The sequence below is a fragment of the Strongylocentrotus purpuratus genome, unplaced genomic scaffold, assembly GCF_000002235.5.
Source record: "Strongylocentrotus purpuratus isolate Spur 01 unplaced genomic scaffold, Spur_5.0 spur5_scaffold_18, whole genome shotgun sequence".
Taxonomy (NCBI): domain Eukaryota; kingdom Metazoa; phylum Echinodermata; class Echinoidea; order Camarodonta; family Strongylocentrotidae; genus Strongylocentrotus; species Strongylocentrotus purpuratus.
In genome coordinates, this window is record NW_022145603.1 from 31,801,167 (window position 1) to 31,826,511 (window position 25,345).

Sequence of the window (25,345 nt, forward strand, 5' to 3'; positions counted from 1 at the left end):
AAAACTAACAAAGATATGACTTTTGGAAAGTTGTAATCAGTATACGTATCTTAGCTTCAAATTTTCCGAAATGGTAATGTCTCTGTTTTGCAGTGCCAGACATTTTTCTCATTTATTCTAAAAATCAAAATTACTGCGATTTAAATTCATCTTTAAAAATGTATGACTCGGGATGGTTTTTTCCCTTTAAAAGGACCTATCATAAAATACGACCTATAAGAGGCCTATATCTTAAGCAAAGACCCAAGGGAGACGACAATTAGAACACAATAGAAATTAATGATATTTGTGTACACGACTAACGGGATTATTGTCAATCCACTAACAACATTGCCAATTTGAGAATCGCATAGCTACACTAATCTCATTTTTCAAACATTTATAACTCTCCTATTATTAAGCTTATTGTTTGTAACTTTCGCCATTCTATTTTTTCTTATTTTGTTTCGCTGTTATACAAATGGACTAGTTACAAAGATTGGAATGCCCTAATTAGCCGTATGCATGTGACCATCAGAGAGGAAAAATCATATTCCGATAGGATGCCTTGCTCTTCTGAAAAAGTTCCATTTTTGAAAAATGCAGAAATCTCAAATCATTACAATGAATTCCATTATTAAGAAACGTAAGAGAAGTATCACTCATTGAGTTTTTATAGTTTACATTTCATTAAGGTATTACTTGCAAGTGATTTTAACATTTGCAGGGCTTTTCCCCCAAAAATCTGGCTCAAATGGATTGTACATGCCATGTTCAATACAATGGTGCTCATTAAAGCGTGCTATGGAAGGCTGTCCTTATCGTATTGTCCATGAAATAGAAATCCAACCTTCATAGTAAAGAACTTTCATAGAAAGCAGAAAAATCAGGAAGGCAGACAAGTAAAAATTTGAATAAAATCGGTCGAAAACTAACAAATATTTGACTTTTGGAAAGTTAAAATCAGTATACGTATCTGAACTTAAAACTTTCTGAATTGGTAATGTCTCTGTATTGCAGTGCCAGACAATTTTCCCATTTAATCCAAAACACAAATTTACTGAAATATACATTCATCTCTCAAAATGTATGACTCGGGATGGTCTTTTCCCTTTAAAAGGACCTATCATAATATACGATCTAAAAGAGACCTATATCTTGAGTAGTGACCCAAGGGAGACGACAATTAGAACTAAAGAGAAATTAATGATATTTGTGTACACGACTAACGGGAGTATTGTTAATCCACTGACAACATTGCCAATTTGAGAATCGCATAGCTACACTGTTCTCATTTTTCAAACATTCATAACTTTCCTATTATTAAGTTGATTGATTCTCACTTTCGCCATTCTGTTTTTCCTATTTTGTTTCGCTTTCATACAAATGGACTAGTTACAAAGATAGGAATGCCCTCATAAACCGAATGGATATGACCATCCGAGAGGGAAAATAATATTCCGATAGAATGCCTTGCTCTTCTGAAAATTTTCCATTTTTGAAAAATGCAGAAATCTTTATTCATTACACTAAAATCCATCATTATTTAAAGCAACGTATGAGAACTATCAATCAATGGGTTTTATAGTTTTCATTTCATTAAGGTATTACTTGCATGTGATTTTAACATTTGCAGGGCTTTCTTCTCCAACATCTGGCTCAAATGGATTTGTACATGCCATGTTCAATACAATGGTGCTCAGTAAAGCGTGCTATGGAATGATGTGATAAATATATCACGTGATAGAACCCCGGCCCCTCGATACGTCACTGATGTCTTTCTAGTGTTCATGCATAACGATGAAAATATTTTTCTTTACATGCTTTTCAATTCGTCCACAAAAGCTCTCCTAGGTTAAAGTTCATACCACAAACCAGACAATTTACTTTATTTCTTTCGATTTTTTCCTTCTCTTCCATCAATAGATAGTAGTACCAGAATAGATTACACTGGGTATTACTTAAGACGAGCGATAAAATTCTACATTTAGGCAATTTACAAAGAGAATCAAATTTGATCTTACGGTGGGGGTCACAAGGTCTATAATTTTCATGTCAATCTGACATATTTAATGTCGTCATTAAAGTAATTTTATGCGCAAGAGGGCGTCCTTATTGTATTGTCTATGAATATAAATCCAACCTTCATAGAAAAGAACTTTCAGAGAAAGTAGAAAAATCAGGGAAGCAGACAAGTAAAAATTGGAATAAAATCGGACAAAAACTAACAAAGATTTGACCTGTGGAAAGTTGTAATCAGTTTACGTATCTGAAATTATATTTTTCTGAATTGGTAATGTCTATGTTATGCAGTGCTAGACAATTTTTTCATTTATTCCAAAACAAAAAATTAATGAAATTTAAATTCATCTCTCTAAATGTATGACTCGGGATGGTCTTTTCTCTTAAAAATGACCTATCATAATATACGATCTATAAGAGGCCTAAATCTTCAGTAGAGACCCAAGCGAGACGACATTTAGAACAAAAAAGAAATTAATGATATTTGTGTACACGACTTACGGGAGTATTGTTAATCCACTGACAACATTGCCAATTTGAGAATCGCATAGCTACACTGATCTCATATTTCAAACATTCATAACTCTCCTATTGTTAAGCTGATTGATTGTAACTTTCGCCATTCTGGTTTTCTTATTTTGTTTCGCTTTCATACAAAGGGACTAGTTATAAAGATAGAAATGCCCTAATTAACCGTATGCATATGACCATCCGAGAGGGGAAATTATATTTCGAGAGAATGCCTTGCTCTTCTGCAAAAGTTCAATTTTTGAAAAATGCAGAAATCTTTATTCATTACAATGAATTCCATCATTATTAAAAGAAACCTATGAGAACTATCACTCATTAGGTTTTTATTGTTTTCATTTTCCTCCAAAATCTGGCTGAAATGTATTTGTTCATGCCATGTTCAATACAATGGTGCTCCGTAAAGCGTGCTATGGAATGCTGTGATAAATATATCACGTGATAGAACCCCGGCCCCTCGATACGTCACTGATGTCTTTCTAGTGTTTATGCATAACGATGAAAATATTTTTCCTTTCACTCCTTTAAATTCGTCCACAAAAGCTCCTTAGGTTAAAGTTCAGACCACAAACCAGACAATTGACTTTATTTCTTTCGATTTTTTTCTTCTTTTCCATCAATAGATAGTAGTGCCAGAATAGATTACACTGGGTATTCCTTCAAACGAGCGATAAAATTCCACATTTAGGCAATTTACTGAGAGAAAGCAAATTTGATCTCACAGTGGGGGTCCCAAGGTTTATAATGTTCATGTCAATCTGACACATTTAATGTCGTCATTAAAATAATTGTATGCGAAAGAGGGCGTCCTTATTGTATTGTCTATGAATAGAAATCCAACCTTCATAGTGAAGAACTTTCATAGAAAGCAGATAAATCAGGGAAGCAGACAAGTGAAAATTGGAATAAAATAGGACAAAAACTAACATAGATTTGACTTTTGGAAAGTTGTAATCAGTTAACGTATCTCAACTTAAACATTTTCTGAATCGGTAATGTCTCTGTAATGCAGTGCCAGACAATTTTCTCATTTATTCCAAAACACAACATTAATAAAATATAGATTCATCTCTCAAAAAGGAATGTCTCTGGATGGTCTTTTTCCTTTTAGAGGATCTATCATAATAAGCTATCTATAAAAGGCCTATATCTTGATTAGTGACCCAAGGGAGACGACAATTAGAACAAACAGCAATTAATGATATGTTAATGTACACGACAAACGGGAGTATTGTAAAGACTACGTAAAAATCCACTGACAAAATTGCCAATTTGATAATCGCATAGCTACACTGATCTCATATGTCAAACATTCATATCTTTCCTATTATAAAGCTGATTGATTTCTAACTTTCGCCATTCTGTTTTCTTATTTTGTTTCACTTTCATACAAATGGACTTGTTACAAAGATAGGAGTGCCCTAATTAACCGTGTGCACATGATTCATGCTCCGGTGACCATTGCCCATAGGTCAATATCGTACACTAACTGAATTTCTAAGTTTAAATATTAGATTGAAGATTCAAATGATTTTATTTCCCATGCAAAACATAATACAATAACATTGCAATGTTATTTGCAATTATTCCCAAACATGGCCCTAACTTTTTTTTTAAATATAGCTTTGATAAAATGAAACGTCTCGGTTTGGAGTAATGTGATCGGAGTAAAAGAAATGTTTTACAGGGAACAGGTAAAAATGCCAGAGGTAAACATTTCAGAGGTAAACATTTCAGAGGTAAACATTTCAGAAAGTAAAAACGCCAGAGTTTTAAATGCTAGCCGTAAATATGTCTCATTATTATTTATCGATTGAATAAACTTTGAATTTTTAACTATTTTGTTTGAAAGTATATTCGGAGCAAGTTTGAATACTGTACGACAAGCTGTTTTCCAACCAAGCGAATTGTTTGAAAAAAAGTATCAGACAGAGTTCCCTATGTTACTTTTGTCATTAAAGTAATGTGCCGCCCTCTTGTGGAGTTGATTAAGATTGTAATAGTTTGTATCATTTCTCCCTGTCCATTCATTACAGAAAAACAGCATGTGGGGCATGACTAACCCAATATACCTGGGATAATTGAAAAAAAGAAAATACTGTTTTCAGTCTCCTTATAACACCTGAGTTATGTTTGACTTCATTCGCAGCTAGATTATGGAAATGCTCGCGCGTTTGCGCATACTTAGGCTTCTCCCCACCCCGTTTGGAAACTCCTGGATCCGCCTCTGCTAAATACCATTCCACGTTTTACGCCTAGCAAACAAACCCCTTTTGTAACCACTTATTTCAATATTCCTTTGTAATAGCTATGCTCGCTTAGATGTTTTCCATTATTCTATTATGTGCTCCTGGAAGTTGACAAAATAGACATGTTTGGTGTTCTGTTTGAAGATTGAGGGTGTAAGTTCATGCGTGGGAGCGGGCCATAAAGCGATAAGTGTTGATCTTGACTCAAACAGTTGTGTAACTGTATAACTCTGCCAGGGCATATGTTTTGACAGCGAAAAGTAGTTATTTGTTCATTTATTATTATAATTTTATTAATACTATGAGCACGCCATAACATTGTTTCACTGAGCGCTCTATTGAAAGAACAAAACTATTAATTTAATCACAGAACATATTTTAGCCTATATGTAGAATAGCTTGTAGCTTATTGTATTCAATAGTTATTCATATTCATTCATTACATTCTCATTCATTGCTTTGATATTTTTGTGTGTAGTGGTACCAGACACAATTAGCATTTATTTCTATTTTCTGGTCCCATGTATCCTTTCAAAGTTGAACATTCACAGTTGATTGTTATATTGATGTACTTTTTGTGTGGATAATAAAAATTGAAACTGAACTCAAACTCACTCAAACATGCAATTCACTGTTTACCACAATGATCTTTTAGGCAATGTTTTTCGCTGTATGGAAAGCGTGCAAATTATAAATGCTTATACTTTCGTGAACTTGTATTACTTCCCTCATCTCCATCGTACTTTGTAAGGGATGGGTTTTTGTTATTCCTCCAAACAAGATTCTTAAGATTAATGGATTTCTTTTTCTTTCTTCAGATTAAGGCACATTGTGTATTGCGTTTATATCCAGGGAAAATTCGGTACATAATGTGCCTTACCAGACAATCTAACAATTTGCAACTTCCCGGCCCTGAGCCTACCATATTTGAAAACAAAACACAGTTCCTCTCAGTCTCTTTCTTTAAAGAATTCGGTTTAGTGGTGTGTAGCCTACATCGAAAAATTAAAAAAAGTTAAAGCTCAAGTCAATGCCAAAAACATGTAGAATTGTCGAATCTACTTCAAAAGAAAATTGAAGAAAAAATAACTTTAGCCATGAGCATCAAATTCGAATGAACGAGCAGGACCCATTCATCTATTTCTCTCTCTCTCTCTCTCTCTCTCTCTCTTCCTCTTTCTCTCTCTATCTCGCTCTTTCTTGCCTTACCACACTCTTGCACACTCACTTTCCGTTACTTTTTCTATTTTCCTTTTCTACTCTGCTTCTTTCATTCTCTCTATTTCAACATCTTATAGCGCTTTCCATTGACTTTCTCATTTTTTGAAAGGGGAAGGGGGTGACAACTGTCCACCTACTCATCCCACTTTGGCGTTGATTTTTGTATGTGCTTGTGTGCCAACATCTCGCCTGTTCGTTTGGTAAAACGATCTTTCCTTTGTAAGACCTAATCATTGACTAATTAAACTAAATTGTGGAGCATGTAATATACAAGCATGTCTTTGTTAACATGCCGTACTACTTTAAAGAAAATAAATATCTTAAAGGTCATAAGAAGTGAATAATATATATTGTTAAGTTTATTATTGTCTATTGACTGAGATATACGTAAAACATTATTATTACCAGAAATGTATTTTGTTACGTTATGGCATAATGTTTCAATTTTTCAGTCAGTAGAATACATGGGCTATTGGGCCATTATGAATATATTCCGGGCTAGGGTAAAGGGGTGCTCAGGAACCCAAAATATTATGTAATATTGGTAGACTTGACACGTATCTTTACTTAAACACACTTCCAAATGCCTTTAGAAAAAATATATTCCACTCCCACTATACTTTCATGCTCTTAAATCACTTATTTTACAAGCTTTACAAGATTTTTAAAGTTTCAAGCAATCCTCTGACAGTCGTGAGGTACTGATTCTTCGTACTGCTCATAGTAGGTCTTCATTACCAAGCAAACATTTTTAGCCAAAATATGCGATCTGAAATGCAAAAAAGCAATGGTAGGCCCCTATGATATTACGATGTTGCATTTTAGGGACATTTGACCAAAATTCAAATTTTATACTAAAATCCATGATTTTTAAAAGGGAACTCCGTTTTCCTTTTGGAGCAATTTATGTACATGTACCTAACTACCATTAAAGCAATGCAGACAGTATTTTGTTATGATAACGATTGTCTGGCGTGTAGTCTGGACTTTAACACTGGAGAGCTTTTGTGGTATGAGTTGAATAGCAGCAGGTAAAACTAGAAATGCAATCGTGTCACAACGATGTGCGTGCAATGACGCCGTGTTTCTACGTGTCGAACGAAAGAGCTTCTCTCGGACTATCCAGAGCAATTTGTACGAAGTCTTTAGCTTTTGTAATATTGGAGACAGGTAGGGCGAAAGAAAGGCCTCAATAGTGACCTTGATGGGATGGTAGTGACTATGCCTACGATGTTTGGAAGAAATTGGGATAGGGGAAAGAACCTAGAAAGGGCTCGCAAGCACTGCGTGCAAAAACAAATGGGATTAGTTGCATGTTCGTCATTGCAATCAAGATCGTTCTAGGGGTCAAAAGCGTGAACCCGATTTGCCCCATAGACAATGCGTGTAACGCATGGGCGGAAAACGTACAGGATCTGTATTATGTCCAGAGTTAAATTGTTTTTTCTCTCTCTCTTTATGTCTCTTTATGGGCCGTATATGGTATCATTGGAAAGAAAATTTCATGGTCGTTATTGTAAACTACTCTCTTTTTTCCTATGATAATCTTATCGAAACATGTGATGTAAAATAGATTTATAGGACAAAATGGCGTCTGAAATGGCCCCCTTGACCAATTTTAAAAATCAGGCCACGAGGTGCCCTGCGTATTGCATCTCGGAATGTCATTGCAAATTTTCAAGGAAAAAAAAGGATGTTTAGGGGGCGAAAAGTAGTCTGAAAAATGACGTCATGGCCGATAAATGTTATAATCGGGCGGAATTCGTATAGTGACCCTTGTTCAAATGCGATTTACACGATTTACACGATTTTCTGTGTAAACATATACCATACTTGGTATCATTCGAAAGGGCACTTCATTGCGGTCAGTTTGACACCATTGTCATCTGCACGCAATGTACTGCACGCATTATAGGCGCTATTACGTAATGCATAGCAAATTCATCATTTTTGGCGATAACTTTGTGCTGACATATTCGAATTTTACCAAACTTTGCAAACAGTTGTCACGTATATGGATACATATGTCTGCCAAGTTTCATTGATATAGGTATAAAGATCGCGATTTTAGAGCAAGTTGAAGTTATTTTTGAATTTTCTCGAAAATGGCGAATTTGGAGGGCATTTTTCTCAAAGTCGGTCAGTGTAAGGGTATATAATTTTGTATATGGCTGGAAAGGGCATATCTTCAAGTATCTAAATCCAAAAAAGGGTACGGGTTTGCCAAGCCATTATGGAGATACGGCCACAGAAAGAAAGCTAATTCCCAGAACTTTAGAGGGCGCTATTTATGTTTTGCATAGCCATTGGAGCATGAAATTTGGCATGGCTATGTGCAATTATGAGATAAGGATAATGTGAGATTTAAACACAAAACGGAATTTATATGAGAAAGTTATGGCAGTTTTAGATTTTTAGGGGTTCATTTTTCAAGAATTTGAGAGATTTTTGACGGAGTCAGTTTCAGATTTAAATTTTGAGTACGAAGATGGCATTTTGAAGGTCAAGTCATACGTCGCAGATGAAAGAACATCTCTTTGATTTTCTAGAGGAATTTGTTAGAAGTTTGCAGGATCTAGGATAGTGGAGATAGGAAGGAAGAAAGAAAGGCCTTAAAATGGTCCAGAAACGGACAAAATGGCGCCTGGACGGTCATGCATGAGTGATTTCGAAAATCGAAAAAGTAGGTGACCTTGATGAGATGCTAGAGACTATGCCTATGAAATTTGAAATGAAAAGGACATGAGGAAAGCACCTAACTAGGAATAACAAGCACCATGTGTAAAACGAATGCGATTTTCTGACGAGGAATATAAGGAGAATACTAGAAATGCAATCGTGTCACAACGATGTGCGTGCAATGACGCCATGTTTCTACGTGTCAAACGAAAGAGCTAGGTTCTCTCGGACTATCCAGAACAATTTATACGAAGTCTGTAGCTTCTGTGATATTGGAGATAGGTAGGACGAAATAAAGGCCTCAACAGTGACCTTAATGGGATGGTAGTGGCTATGCCTACGAAGCTTGAAAGAAATTGGGATAGGGGAACCTAGAAAGGGCTCGCAAGCACTGCGTGTAAAAACCAATGGGATTTGGTGCATGATTGTCATTGCAATAAAGATCGTTCTGGGGGCCAAAAGCATGAACCCGATATGCCCCATAGAAAATGCGTGTAATGCATGGGCGGAAAACGTACAGGATCTGTATTATGACCGGAGTTAAATTGTTTTTTCTCTCTCTCTTTATGTGTCTTTATGGGCCGTATTTGGTATCATTAGAAAGAGAATTTCATGGTTGTTATTGTAAACCACTCTCTTTTTTTCTATGATAATCCTATCGAAACACATGATGTAAAATAGATTTATAGAACAAAATGGCATCTTGAATGGTCCCCTTGACCAATTTCAAAAATCCGGCCAAGAGGTGCCCTGCATATTGGAACTCGGTATGCCACTGCAAATTTTCAAGGAAAAAAAAGGACATTTAAGGGGCGAAAAGCAGTTTAAAAAAAATGACATCCTAGCCGATACGTGTTAGATTCGGGCGGAAACTCGGCGGAATTCGTGTAGTGATCTTTGTTCAAATGCGATTTACTCACAATTTTCTGTGTGAACATATATAATACTTGGTATCATCCTAAAGGGCACTTCATTGCGGTCAGTTTGACACCATTGTTAACTGCGCGCAATGTATTGCGCGCATTGAACGCGCTATTACGTAATCCATAGTAAATTCATCATTTTTGGCGATAACTTTGCGCTGACATATTCGAATTTTACCAAACTTGGCAAACAGTTGTCACGTATATGGATACATATGTCTGCAAAGTTTCATTGATGTAGGTATAACGATCGCCATTTTAGAGCAAGTTGAAGTTATTTCTCAATTTTCTTGAAAATGGCGAATTTGGAGGGCAATTTTCTCAAATTTGGTCAGTGATAGGGTATATAATTTTGTATATGGCTGGAAAGGGCATATCTTCAAGTATCTAAATCCAAAAAAGGGTACGGGTTTGCCAAGCCATTATGGATATACGGCCACAGACAGAAAGCCAATTCCCAGAACTTTAGAGGGCGCTATTTATGTTGTGCAAAGCCATTGGAGCGTGAAATTTGGCATGGCTATGTGCAATTATGAGATAAAGATACTGTGAGATTTAAATACAAAACGGAATTTATATGAGAAAGTTATGGCAGTTTTAGATTATTTAGGGGTCCATTTTTCAAGAACTTGAGAGATTTTTGACGGAGTCGGTTTTAGATTTGAATTTTGAGTATGAAGATGGCATTTTGAAGGTCAAGTCATGTGTCGCAGATGAAAGAACATCTCTCAGACTATCTAGAGGAATTTGTTAGAAGTTTGTAGGATCTAGGATAGTGGAGATAGGAAGGAAGATATAAAGGCCTTAAAATGGACCAGAAACGGACAAAATGGCACCTGGACGGTCATGCATGAGTGATTTCGAAAATCGAAAAAATAGGTGACCTTGATGAGATGCTAGAGATGATGCCTACGAAATTTGAAAGGCATTGAGCAAGAGGAAAGGACCTGGATAGGAATAACAAGCACTACGTGCAAAGCGAATGGGATTCCGGACGACAAGAAGAAAAAGACTAGAAATGCAATCGTGTCACAACGATGTGCGTGCAATGACGCCGTGTTTCTACGTGTCGAACGAAAGAGCTTCTCTCGGACTATCCAGAGCAATTTGTACGAAGTCTTTAGCTTCTGTAATATTGGAGACAGGTAGGGCGAAAGAAAGGCCTCGATAGTGACCTTGATGGGATGGTAGTGACTATGCCTACGATGTTTGAAAGAAATTGGGATAGGGGAAAGAACCTAGAAAGGGCTCGCAAGCACTGCGTGCAAAAACAAATGGGATTAGTTGCACGTTCGTCATTGCAATCAAGATCGTTCTATGGGTCAAAAGCGTGAACCCGATTTGCCCCCATAGACAATGCGTGTAATGCATGGGCGGAAAACGTACAGGATCTGTATTATGACCGGAGTTAAATTGTTTTTTCTCTCTCTCTTTATGTCTCTTTATGGGCCGTATATGGTATCATTGGAAAGAGAATTTCATGGTCGTTATTGTAAATTACTCTCTTTTATTATATGATAATCCTATCGAAACACGTGATGTAAAATAGATGTATAGGACAAAATGGCGTCTTAAATGGCCCCCTTGACCAATTTCAAAAATCCGGCCAAGAGGTGCCCTGCGTATTGGAACTCGGCATGTCACTGCAAATTTTCAAGAAAAAAAAAGGACGTTTAAGGGGCGAAAAGCAGTCTGAAAAAATGACGTCATAGCCGAAACGTGTTAGGTTCGGGCGGAAACTCGGCGGAATTCGTGTAGTGATCTTTGTTCAAATGCGATTTACTCACAATTTTCTGTGTGAACATATATAATACTTGGTATCATCCGAAAGGGCACTTCATTGCGGTCAGTTTGACACCATTGTTATCTTCGCGCAATGTATTGCGCGCATTGAACGCGCTATTACGTAATCCATAGTAAATTCATCATTTTGGGCGATAACTTTGCGCTGACATATTCGAATTTTACCAAACTTGGTAAACAGTTGTCACGTATATGGATACATATGTCTGCAAAGTTTCATTGATGTAGGTATAACGATCGCCATTTTAGAGCAAGTTGAAGTTATTTCGGAATTTTCTTGAAAATGGCGAATTTGGAGGGCAATTTTCTCAAATTTGGTCAGTGATAGGGTATATAATTTTGTAAATGGCTGGAAAGGGCATATCTTCAAGTATCTAAATCCAAAAAAGGGTACGGGTTTGCCAAGCCATTATGGAGATACGGCCACAGAGAGAAAGCCAATTCCCAGAACTTTAGAGGGCGCTATTTATGTTGTGCAAAGCCATTGGAGCGTGAAATTTGGCATGGCTATGTGCATTATGAGATAAAGATACTGTGAGATTTAAATACAAAACGGGATCTATATGAGAAAGTTATGGCAGTTTTAGATTATTTAGGGGTCCATTTTTTAAGAACTTGAGAGATTTTTGACGGAGTCGGTTTTAGATTTGAATTTCGAGTATGAAGATGGCATTTTGAAGGTCAAGTCATACGTCGCAGATGAAAGAACATCTCTCAGACTATCTAGAGGAATTTGTTAGAAGTTTGTAGGATCTAGGATAGTGGAGATAGGAAGGAAGATATAAAGGCCTTAAAATGGACCAGAAACGGACAAAATGGCGCCTGGACGGTCATGCATGAGTGATTTCCAAAATCAAAAAAGTAGGTGACCTTGATGAGATGCTAGAGATGATGCCTACGAAATTTGAAAGGAAAAGGACTTGAGGAAAGTACCTAACCAGGAATAACAAGCACTACGTGCAAAACGAATGGGATTTCCTGACGATACTAAGAAGAATATTTATGGGGCAGAATGTGAACGAAAACAAGGCAATGACGAAGGTCGTCATTGCAAAGAACCAAGAATATTAATAAGAAGAATGTGAACGAAAACAAGGCAATGACGAAGGTTCGTCATTGCAAAGAAGTAAGAATATTAATAATGTGAACGAAAACAAGGCAATAACGAAGGTTCGTCATTGCAACTAGAAATGCAATCGTGTCACAACGATGTGCGTGCAATGACGCCATGTTTCTACGTGTCAAACGAAAGAGCTTCTCTCGGACTATCCAGAGCAATTTGTAAGAAGTCTGTAGCTTCTGTGATATTGGAGATAGGTAGGGCGAAAGAAAGGCCTCAACAGTAACCTTGATCGGATGGTAGTGGCTATGCCTTCGAAGCTTGAAAGAAATTGGTATAGGGGAAGGAACCTAGAAAGGGCTCACAAGCACTGCGTGCAAAAACCAAAGGGATTTGGTGCATGTTCGTCATCGCAATAAAGATCGTTCTGGGGGCCAAAAGCATGAACCCGATATGCCCCATAGACAATGCGTGTAATGCATGGGCGGAAAACGTACAGGATCTGTATTATGACCGGAGTTAAATTGTTTTCTCTCTCTCTCTTTATGTCTCTTTATAGGCCGTATTTGGTATCATTAGAAAGAGAATTTCATGGTTGTTATTGTAAACCACTCTTTTTTTTTTCTATGATAATCCTTTCAATACATGTGATGTAAAATAGATTTATAGAACAAAATTGCGTCTTGAATGGCCCCCTTGACCAATTTCAAAAATCCGGCCAAAAGGTGCCCTGCGTATTGGAATTCGGCATGCCACTGCAAATTTTCAAGGAAAAAAAAGGACATTTAGGGGGCGAAAAGCAGTCTGAAAAAATGACGTCATAGCCGATACGTGTTAGATTCGGGCGGAATTCGTGTAGTGACCTTTGTTCAAATGCGATTTACTCACAATTTTCCGTGTGAACATATACCATACTTGGTATCAATCGAAAGGGCACTTCATTGCGGTCAGTTTGACACCACCATCATCTCCGCGCAATGTACTGCACGCATCAAACGCGCTATTACGTAATGCATAGCAAATTCATCATTTTTGGCGATAACTTTGCGCTGACATATTCGAATTTTACCAAACTTGGCAGACAGTTGTCACGTATATGGATACAAATGTGTGCCAAGTTTCATTGATGTAGGGATAAAGATCGCTATTTTTAGAGCAAGTTTAAGTTATTTTGGAATTTTCTTGAAAATGGCGAATTTGGAGGGCATTTTTCTCAAAGTCGGTCAGTGTTAGGATATATAATTTTGTATATGGCTGGAAAGGGCATATCTTCAAGTATCTAAATCCAAAAAAGGGTACGGATTTGCCAAGCCAAAATGGAGATACGGCCACAGAAAGACAGCCAATTCCAAGAACTTTAGAGGGCGCTATTTATGTTTTGCAAAGCCATTGGAGCGTGAAATTCGGCATGGCTATGTGCAATTATGAAATAAAGATACTGTGAGATTTAAATACAAAACGAAATTTATATGAGAAAGTTTTGGTAGTTTTAGATTATTTAGGGGTCAATTTTTCAAGAACTTGAGAGATTTTTGACGAAGTCGGTTTCAGATTTGATTTTTGAGTACGAAGATGGCATTTTAAAGGTCAGGTTATACGTCGCAGATAAAAGAACATCTCTTAGACTATCTAGAGGAATTTGTTAGAAGTTTGTAGGATCTAGGATAGTGGAGATAGGAAGGAAGAAAGAAAGGCCTTAAAATGGACCAGAAACAGACAAAATGGCGCCTGGACGGTTATGCATGAGTGATTTCGAAAATCGAAAAAGTAGGTGACCTTGATGGGATGCTAGAGACTATGCCTATGAAATTTGAAATGAAAAGGACATGAGGAAAGCACCTAACTAGGAATAACAAACACTACGTGCAAAACGAATGCGATTTCCTGACGATACTAAGGAGGAGAATATTAATGGGGCAGAATGTGAACGAAAACAAGGCAATGACGAAGGGTCGTCATTGCAACTAGAAATGCAATCGTGTCACAACGATGTGCGTGCAATGACGCCATGTTTCTACGTGTCAAACGAAAGAGCTTCTCTCGGACTATCCAGAGCAATTCGTACGAAGTCTGTAGCTTATGTGATATTGGAGATAGGTAGGGCGAAAGAAAGGCCTTAACAGTGACCTTGATGGGATGGTAGTGGCTATGCCTACGAAGTTTGAAAGAAATTCAGTCAGTCCGCAGCGCCCGCGAATTCGCACGTATTTATACAAGTCGTATGCAAGCTATGTACGGTAAAAACGGACAATAAGCAGAAAACATTGGTACATGAAAATTATGATTGCATCAATGTTTCTCTATAGATTTTTTTCATTTATGTACCAATATAAAGAGGATAGACCAAATAATCCATCTTTACAAAACATCAAGATATTTTTTTAACGTTAACATGCTTTAAAAAGAGCATTTAAAACAGTCTAAAAAACACAACAACTTAACGATATGCAGCATTAAAAAAAAATATGAAAACGCTACTGCATCAACAAGTAATTTAGTTCATTGTGATGATAAATATACAAACTTTCAAACCATCACTGTTTCCTTTGTTTTAGTTCTTTATATCGGTCAGGAACACGGTAAATACAACACCATGTTCATTCCAACATATTCAACAGCGGTGACACAGCCGATATGCGTGGGTCATCAGAGTAGACGTCACCCGCCGACCGGGGGATACTACGTTATATCTAGCTTTGCGTCGATTATCGATGTTCTGTGTCCGTGCGCTGTACATGAACACGCACGGAGGATAGACGGTGATTAGGGATATTCACGTATTACTCTCGGGTGCGTAACCCCCGGACGTAGAGGTTTTGTACTGTCCCACATACTTATTATTGCAATGACGACCTTCGTCATTGCCTTGTTTTCGTTCACATTCTGCCCCATTAATATTCTCCTTTTCCTCCTTTTCCTGTTCCTTATCGTCAGAAAATCGCATTCGTTTTGCACGTAGTGTTTGTTATTCCTGGTTCGGTGCTTTCCTCATGTCCTTTTTCTTTCAAATTTCATAGGCATGGTCTCTAACATCTCATCAAGGTCACTACATTCTTTGATTTTCGAAATCACTCATGCATAACCGTCCAGGCGCCATTTTGTCCGTTTTTGGTCCATTTTAAGGCCTTTCTGTCTTCCTTCCTATCTCCACTATCCTAGATCCTACAAACTTCTAACAAATTCCTCTAGATAGTCTAATAGATGTTCTTTCATCTGCGACGTATGACCTGACCTTCAAAATGCCATCTTCGTACTCAAAATTGAAATCTGAAACTGACTCCGTCAAAAATCTCTCAAATTCTTGAAAAATGGACCCCTAAAAATCTAAAACTGCCATAACTTTCTCATATAAATTCCGTTTTGTGTTTTAATCTCACATTATCTTTATCTCATAATTGCACATAGCCATGCCAAATTTCACGCTCCAATGGCTTTGCACAACATAAATAGCGCCCTCTAAAGTTCTGGGAATTGGCTTTCTCTCTGTGGCCGTATCTCCATAATGGCTTGGCAAACCCGTACCCTTTTTTGGATTTAGATACTTGAAGATATGCCCTTTCCAGCCATATACAAAATTATATACCCTAACACTGACCAAATTTGAGAAAAATGCCCTCCAAAATTGCCATTTTCGAGAAAATTCGAAAATAACTTCAACTTGCTCTAAAATGGCGATCTTTATACCTATATCAGTGAAACTTGGCGGATATATGTATCCATATACGTGACAACTGTTTGCCAAGTTTGGTAAAATTCGAATATGTCAGCGCAAAGTTATCGCCCAAAATGATGAATTTACTATGCATTACGTAATAGCGCGTTTAATGCGTGCAATACATTGCGCGCAGATAACAATGGTGTCAAACTGACCGCAATGAAGTGCCCTTTCGAATGATACCAAGTATACTATATGTTCACACAGAAAATTGTGAGTAAATCGTATTTGAACAAAGGTCACTACACGAATTCCGCCGAGTTTCCGCCCGAATCTAACACGTATCGGCTATGACATCATTTTTTCAGACTGCTTTTCGCCCCTTAAACGTCCTTTTTTTTCCTTGAAAATTTGCAGTGACATGCCGAGTTCCAATACGCAGGGCACCTCTTGGCCGGATTTTTGAAATTGGTCAAGGGGGCCATTTAAGACGCCATTTTGTCCTATATATTTATTTTACATCACGTGTTTCGATAGGATTATCATAGAAAAAAAGAGAGTGGTTTACAATAACAACCATGAAATTCTCTTTCTAATGATACCAAATACGGCCCATAAAGAGACGTAAAGAGAGAGAGAAAAACAATTTAACTCCGGCCATAATACAGATCCTGCACGTTTTCCGCCCATTCATTACACGCATTGTCTATGGGGCATATCGGGTTCACGCTTTTGGCCCCCAAAACGAACTTGATTGCAATGTCAAACATGCACCAAATCCCATTGGTTTGTGCACGCAGTGCTTGCGAGCCCTTTCTAGGTTCTTTCCCCTATCCCAATTTCTTTCAAACTTCGTAGGCATAGTACCATCCCATCAAGGTCACTGTTGATGCCTTTCTTTCGCCCTACCTATCTCCAATATCACAGAAGCTACAGACTTCGTGCAAATCTGGATAGTCCGAGAGAAGCTCTTTCGTTTGACACGTAGAAACACGGCGTCATTGCACGCACATCGTTCTGACACGATTGCATTTCTAGTTGTGTATTATACTCATGCGCTACTTAATAATAGAAGTCTACAGAGAGTACAAGTTGGATGCGGATACGTACTCAAGTACAATCAAGTACACTATAGAATACCAGCTCTAGAATGAATAGGGGACAGTGGGGAGGTTTAAGTGTCTTTATGTGCTATTTTTGGCCAGGCTTTGATATCGTTTTAACAAAGAAGACACATTTTCTTTCTCAAATGTTTATTTGTGAAAATACAAACTTTCGGGGGGGGGGGGGTTGGGAGATGCGATTGGCATTGGTATTGTGATTGAAAAAAATGAAAATATGATTGTTCCCATCCCTGCTGATAAATTTCATGGTTTTATTGCAGGCGGTTGGTTGTAAAAGTTATGAAATGTGTTTTTATTTAAATTGTAAACCATGGACTAATGAGAAGAGCCTTAAACATTTATTTATTTTGGTAATCCCCAGGCATTCTTTGATGGTAATATTTTATTTGATGGTTCTTTTGTCAATTTATGTAACTCCAGTTCATGTGTATTTTTAGAAATAAAATAATTACGAAATTCTTTCCCTTATTCACTTTTCTGTTTGATTTTGTTTTATAGTGACCCGCAAAATATATATGATCATTTATTTTCTGTTTTTGTTTATATGGTAATGACCATCGATATAAATTTTAATGTGTGGTGGGTTGAAAGGGTGCAAATGAAATTAATAATATTCTAATTTTCACCTTCAACATCATTATCACAATCATCAAAGTCATCATCGCCATCACAATCATCATCATTATCACCATCATGATCACCACTATTAGCATCACCATCATCATAATCACCGTCACCATGATCATCGCCATCACCATCATCATAATCACCATCAGCATTATCACCATAGCCATCACCATCATCACAGTCAGCATTATCACCATTGCCATCATGATCATCGCCATCATCATAATCACTGTCAGCATTATCACCATACATGTAGCCATCATGATCATCGCCATCACCGTCATCACCATAGCCATCATGATCATCGCCATCGTCATCGTAATCACCGTCATCATTTTCACCATAGCCGGTTAAACAAAAAATATATTATTAACACTACTACTAATGATAAATAATTATAAATGAAATAGGACTAGGAATAACATTTCGATTTTATAATATTCATATTTTATTTATAATATAAACTGACTTTGACATGTATGTTGAGAACTTGAGACCATTACTTGCATAAAATATGTCGCTGAGAATAAAAGTATTATCAGAGTAAAACATGTTTAAATTGTATAACGGTGACAGTTCAATCAGTTTTTTATTATAATAAATGCTTTGTTCACGTAAAGCTCCGGAATCCCACCTTCGAAGTATCAGAGATACAAAAATGTAATCACTTGAAATGGATTTTCCTTTTACTGAAAATATAAGCTGAACAAAATCCTTCTCGTCCTTCTCCCAAACTCCCCTTTCAAGATTGCTTGTTCCTATGTGAAGTCCAGCAAATGATGATCCAGGAATGCAATGGAGACTGATGTGTGAAGTCTGTGTCTTAGAAGATTTGTTGTCAATGTTCCGCAAGTTTCGATGGTTGAGTACATCTGTCAGAAAAACAACAACATCTACATCTACATCTAAGGTGGTACTGGACAGGACCAATTGGTATATATGTCCAGACTTCCGTGGCATCGCAAACTGTCAACAAACATCACAACTGAGGGTGCAGAGTTCAAAAGTCAAAATAAAAAGGTGCTCATAAAAATACAGTGGGTTGCAGACATCATCTAATTTTTAGATGAAGTAGAGCCACATCAACGCTCTAGCCCGCCTGTGTACAGCTGCGCTGAGTGGTCAATCTGCATGTAGCTCCAAACTTTGGTATGGAAAGACTTGGCCGATGTTGACTCTTTGATGATGGTGGCTGGTAGTTGATCCCATTGCGTAATGGTACGAGGATTTAGGAGCTGTTCTTGTATGCTTCGGTCCTGGCAAATGACAAATGATAAAAAGGAATATAAAATGGCTTAGTTCAGGTATGGGGATTTAAAAGATCTGATCAAAGTAGCTAGCCATTTATGGTAGACAAAACCCGCTCGCATTCAAATTAATTTTTAGTAATGAAAACAAATTACAGGTGTCAAATTCATGAAATTTTCCCTTCATTTTTCCACATGTGCACAAGTTAAAATGTAAGTGTTTAACTTTGGATTTTTGTTATAATTCTCCTTTGTTCACATTAATCGCACAAGGGAAATGCTGCTTATTTCTATGGCTGGTTGTAAAGTTTGAGTTGACCAGAACCAAAACAAAAGGCACAACCAAAGTTTGAGAATCCCTAAATTAATAATATAATTATCCGAGTCTGACCAGACGCCAGAGTCACTGTTTAACTCTCACAGCTGACTGTTAAATTTGTGTCAAAATAAAATGGATTAAGCATAAATATTATCAAGAAATCTTGCTAATTTAATGGGATAGTACATGATGTAATTGTAAGTCGAGGGCCCCAGATCAAATATGGCTTTGTTTTATGTCGGATCGGTACAGAAAAGGCTATGTATGGGACTGGTACGCGGTCACGGTGATGAATACGAAAGTGCGGCCATGTTGGCCAAACGTACACTTTTCGCGCCATATCGGCAAAAATGAGTGTTTTTAGCGTAGCCGTCACACAACTTCCGGTTGAAAATCGAAAAATGTGTAACTTTCATGGCCATAAAAGCTAATAAAATACATCGTGCATCAATCGAACTCTGCACTTTTCACTTCTGCCAACATTGTTTTTGTGAAAAATCGAAGAATTGGGGAAAAACATCTCTTATATCGGTCAGGAACACGCTAAATGCAAGATAATGTCAGAATACCTCCTACGAAAGAAGGAAAATTGGACACATTTCAATGACTATTTACAATCACTCAGATGCGGTAAAATTAGGAAAATTTCATATCAAAATACGTAGAAAAGTATGGAGATACACTTACCCCTACATGTTACGCAGCACAGTGAAAGGCAAAGCAGCTGTGATAAAGTTTGTTGACCTGTGCAAAAGTCTCACGAAATCTCGCAAATCGCGGGACACGAAATACGACGGTTTATCGCACTTCCGGGTGCTGTATAAATTTGGTCATTCTGCCTAATTATCGCGGGCGTTGCGGACTGACTGAATTGGGATAGGGAAAGAACGTAGAAAGGGCTCGCAAGCAATGCGTGCAAAAACCAACGGGATTTGGTGCATGTTCGTCATTGCAATATAGATCGTTCTGGGAGCCAAAAGCGTGAACCCGATATGTCCCATAGACAATGCGTGTAATGCATGGGCGGAAAACGTACAGGATCTGTATTATGACCGGAGTTAAATTGTTTTTTCTCTCTCTCTTGATGTCTCTTAATGGGCAGTATTTGGTATCATTGGAAAGAGAATTTCATGGTTGTTATTGTAAACCACTCTCTTTTTTCTATGAGAAACCAATCGAAACACGTGATGTAAAATAGATTTATAGTACAAAATGGCGTCTTTAATGACCCCCTCGACCAATTTCAAAAATCCGGCCACGAGGTGCCCTGCGTACTGCAACTCTAAATGTCACTGCAAAATTTTAAGAAAAAAAAAGGATGTTTAGGGGGCGAAAAAAAGTCTGAGAAATGCCGTCTTAGCCGATACGTGTTATAATATTGGGCGGAAAGCGTATAGTGACCCTTATTCAAATGTGATTTACTCAAAATTTTCTATGTGAACATATACCATACTTGGGATCATTCGAAAGGGCACTTCATTGCGGTCAGTTTGATACCATTGTTATCTGCGCGCAATGTATTGCACGCATTAAACGCGCTATTACGTAATGCATAGTAAATTCATCATTTTTGGCGATAACTTTGCGCTGACATATTCAAATTTTACCAAACTTTGCAGACAGTTGTCACATATATGGATACATGTGTCTGCCAAGTTTCATTGACCTACGTATAAGGATCGTCAGTTTAGAGCAAGTTGAAGTTATTTCTCAATTTTCTTGAAAACTGCATATTTGGAGGGCATTTTTCGCAAAGTCGGTCAGTGTTAGGCAACATAATTTTGTATATGGCTGGAAAGGGCATATGTTCAAGTGTCTAAATCCAAAAAAGGGTACGGGTCTGCCAAGCCATAATAGAGATACGGCCACAGAAAGACAGCCAATTCCCAGAACTTTAGAGGGCGCTATTTATGTTTTGCAAAGCCATTGGAGCGTGAAATTTGGCAGGGCTATGTGCATTTATGAAATTAAGATACTGTAAGATTTAAATACAAAACGGAATTTATATGAGAAAATTATGGCAGTTTTAGATTATTTAGGGGTCCATTTTTCAAGAATTTGAGAGATTTTTGACGGATTCGGTTTCAGATTTGAATTTTGAGTACGAAGATTGCATTTTGAAGGTCAGGTTATTCGTCGCAGATGAAAGAACACCCCTTAGACTATCTAGAGGAATTTGTTAGAAGTTTGTAGGATCTAGGATAGTGGAGATTGGAAGGAAGAAAGAAAGGCCTTAAAATGGACCAGAAACGGACAAAATAGCGCCTGGACGGTGATGCATGAGTGATTTCGAAAATCGAAGAATGTAGTGACCTTGATGAGATGTTAGAGACTATGCCTATGAAATTTGAAAGGAAATGGACAAGAGGAAAGCACCTAACTAGGAATGACAAGCACTACGTGCAAAACGAATGGGATTTTCGGACGATAAGGATAAGGATAAGGAAAAGGAGAATACTAGAAATGCAATCGTGTCACAACGATGTGGCTTGCAACGAACACTCACGTTCACGTATCACGTGATCACGTATCACGTTTGCGCTGTTTCGTAAAATAGGTGACTCTAATTTACGAAGTGTAGGGTCTACCATTCGTTGGTTTCCACGCCGGTAAAACACGAATGATCACGTCTTCCAAAACGTGACGTGAGTGTTTAATCAATATTTTTATAATTTCAAGCGCTTGTTACTAAGACTAGTCATGACGTCACCGTAATATGTATGATTTGTGTGTACGATATACGTATCGCCTGCGCCTAGCTAGCTAGCTGACAACAACGCGTCGCGACGATATCGACAAAGTCGGAGAATGGGTGAGTAATTGATTGCAATATGAGTAGATTTAGTGAATTTAGTGATTAATTTTGAAAAATTTGTAATAGTTTTCGTGATCTTCGGTAATTTCTTTTCATTATGAGACTGTTCTCAACAGATATTTGGGGAAAAGGCTAGGGAAATATTTCTCTTCAAATTGCACTTTGATTTTCATCGTCGTGAAGTAGTTTGACTGCGGTTTGCCGTCATGTCACCCAGTTAGGGCCCGGGGTTCCGGCAGGCCCACCCTGTGGAATTGCGGTGCTCATCTGCAAATTTGATCGTCATCATGAATCTAATTCATCAATCATTGATTGAATTTAAATCTAGATTTAACGTACACCTTGAAATAATCTATGAAGTATGATTTCTTTAATAATCCAAGTGGGTTAATTCTTGTTAAAATCTTTAGTAGACCCTTCTTCTAGACGTGGACTCTGTCGAGGTACTCACTACCCCCCCCCCCCCCCCCCCCCCCCCCCCACTGAGCAAAATATTGGCCGGCACGATTTTCAAATTTCAGCACACTAAATTTCAAATTTGCAATTATACACGCAATGGCCCAACGTACAAATTTACTCTTACCGTACTCATGTATTATGCATTTGTTTCTATATTTTGTATATTGTTTGCATACCTTATGTTTTATATATTATCCATATTTGCAATTATAGCGCTTAGAGACTTCGGTGGTGAGCGCTTTATAAGTAACATTTTTATTATTATTATTATTATTAGCGTATATAGTGGAGGGTATATTTTATTCTAGTTCTGCACCTAGCATACAATTTCAATTTCAATTTCAAATTTATTCACATTTTCAACAAAACATTACAAATAATTATAAGCATTTAAAACAAATTTAAGAAACACATGTTGGAAACAGAGGGGTCCACTAAAAAGCAATGCTTGTACAAGTGTGAACACCTCAAATGAAACTTAGGAATAATGAGTAATTAAATTTACTAATCTGTAATGACAAAAGGAACTACAAAATAGGGGAAAGAAAAATGGGGATGCCAACAGAGACGAGAAAGGGACAAGACAATACTTTACACGACAAAGATAGAAGAACATGGTCATAATTATACAAAGAGTAGACAATGACAAAAAGAAGTGAGAGATCGAGGGTACAGAAAAAAATACTAAATGATGAGCTGCATGTGGGGTTGAGAAGAAGATAAGGAAAGAGAAATATTGATGTCTTTAATTTTTTTGGTTTACAAAGGAAAATGTGTCCTTATTTAAAGGAGGTCCTGTGTGCCCCCCCCCCCCCCCCCCACTCAGTGTTATTTATTTGGGGTATGCGTATGCGTGTTCCCTCCTTTTGAAAACACCCCCCTAAGTCTGGTGTAAAGTCAATACGGGCCGGATTTTTGTGTACTATGAGCCAGACTTCGTGAAAACTACCACTTTACTGGACATTTTGGGAATACGCATGCGGTCCTGCCGACCCCTGAGTGGGGGGGGGGGGCGGGCCTGTGTGTAGAAGAGCCATATCTAATCCACATCCAAAGCACTACATGTAGGGTAAACACAGGACCCCTCATTACTTTTTTGTAAGGGCTCCTTTCACTTCTTGAGCAATGAGATGAAGAAGAACACAAAATAAGATGAAAGTCTGTTTATAGATGTATTATGGTTGATATGTATATGTAGCGGCTCTTACATTCGCCCTACTTACATTCGCCCTACTTTCACCGTACATTCATATCTCTAAAGTGGTGACCCCGAGTTTACTTGGAAGCTTGGTTGTACGATTTTATTATTCCCTGACTTTTTGGACTTAGCAATGTTTTATAAAATGTCTTCATTCTGGATTATGTATCGACTGTTTTTTATGCTCTTGCATTTCTACACGTTTATTCGATGCATACCATGTCATTCATTACTGTCTATTTATGGCAACTAAACAGCCGTCCATGCTTGTTGTATTACATTCTTTCAACATGCCATGCTTGTACATTTCTTAGGCTGTTGTAAATTACTGCATACACTATACAATACTACATGCACTTTTACATATTTATCAGCCATTGATTCTTGTGACATTTTGTACTTGCTCATTTATATCTTTATCGCCTTTTATCTGTGTATTGCATACACAGCTTCATTCTGGCAGGGGAGTAATGTAGCGGCTCTTACATCGCCCTACTTACATTCGCCCTACTTTCACCGTACATTCATATCTCTAAATATCCATTAGTATCAGTTTTAAATTGAAGTACCTACTTTGTTCTCTGTCATGTAGGATGATGCTTCTCTACAGTGGGTGATGAAGGCATGCTCGTTTACAAACTCAGAGAGGAACAAAGAAGAGATATTGACGGATCATATCTAGAGATGCGGGCCTACTACACTTTCATACAAGCAAGTGTGCTAATATACATGTAGGTACCCAATAAACTTTTGTGGAACACATGTCATGCAGAAAATTATAGATCTGACGAAGATATTTTTCATTGTCAGTTGACTTGTAAAGAATAATTGACTGAATATCACAATTGTGATTTAGATTAAAAATTAAATGTCAATATAGATGAAATATAAGTCTACATTACGTGTGTTTCAGTAGCATTATTTCCAGTATATTCTCTGGTCAAAGTTGTTTGGTCATTTTATGTCCCCTACTTAAAGGTAATACACAGTTTTAGTATGGGGTCATAAATTGGTTCAATGAACATATTGGACGCATATGAGATCCTACAATATTCAGTGATCGTTGTCGCGGTTGTAATCGAGTCTAAAATTATGAAATTGTAAATAATAAACTCTTTATGTTGTATAGCTTCCTCTCAAGGTCAAGATATAAATTTTTCTTGACTAAAATCGACCATTTGCTATTCTCGTTTGGAAGATATATATCACATCTACATATTCTGAGATTTTCATGGTCGCAGCTACCATTTGAATTTATCAAAATTTACCGGGAGCACCAGTAAATATTTATATTCAATTTTTCTCGAAAGCAGAAGTGTTTTAGAGGCTAAGTTTTCTAGTGCTTATAATACCATCCACAGGGGCATTCAAATATCAAATTGTAAAGAATCACTATCCACCCAATTTTCAAAATTCGTAAAACTTTGTATTACCTTT

The 25,345-nt window shown here is 37.4% G+C and overlaps 2 protein-coding genes across 2 annotated transcripts in view; one reads left to right on the forward strand and one right to left on the reverse strand.

The window, feature by feature from the left end:
* LOC100893785 (ankyrin repeat domain-containing protein 50-like) overlaps positions 1–18,224 on the forward strand; it is a 36,621-nt gene extending 18,397 nt beyond the window's left edge. The window contains exon 7 of the mRNA XM_030988934.1: positions 18,034–18,224. Coding sequence (XP_030844794.1) covers positions 18,034–18,224 — 191 coding nt within the window. The remainder of the gene's footprint in view (positions 1–18,033) is intronic.
* A 728-nt stretch (positions 18,225–18,952) lies between these two features.
* Positions 18,953–25,345, reverse strand: part of LOC115925275 (alpha-latrotoxin-Lt1a-like) — a 10,477-nt gene continuing 4,084 nt past the window's right edge. Inside the window, exon 4 of the mRNA XM_030988935.1 lies at positions 18,953–19,126. Within this exon, the coding sequence (XP_030844795.1) occupies positions 18,953–19,126 (174 nt within the window). The remainder of the gene's footprint in view (positions 19,127–25,345) is intronic.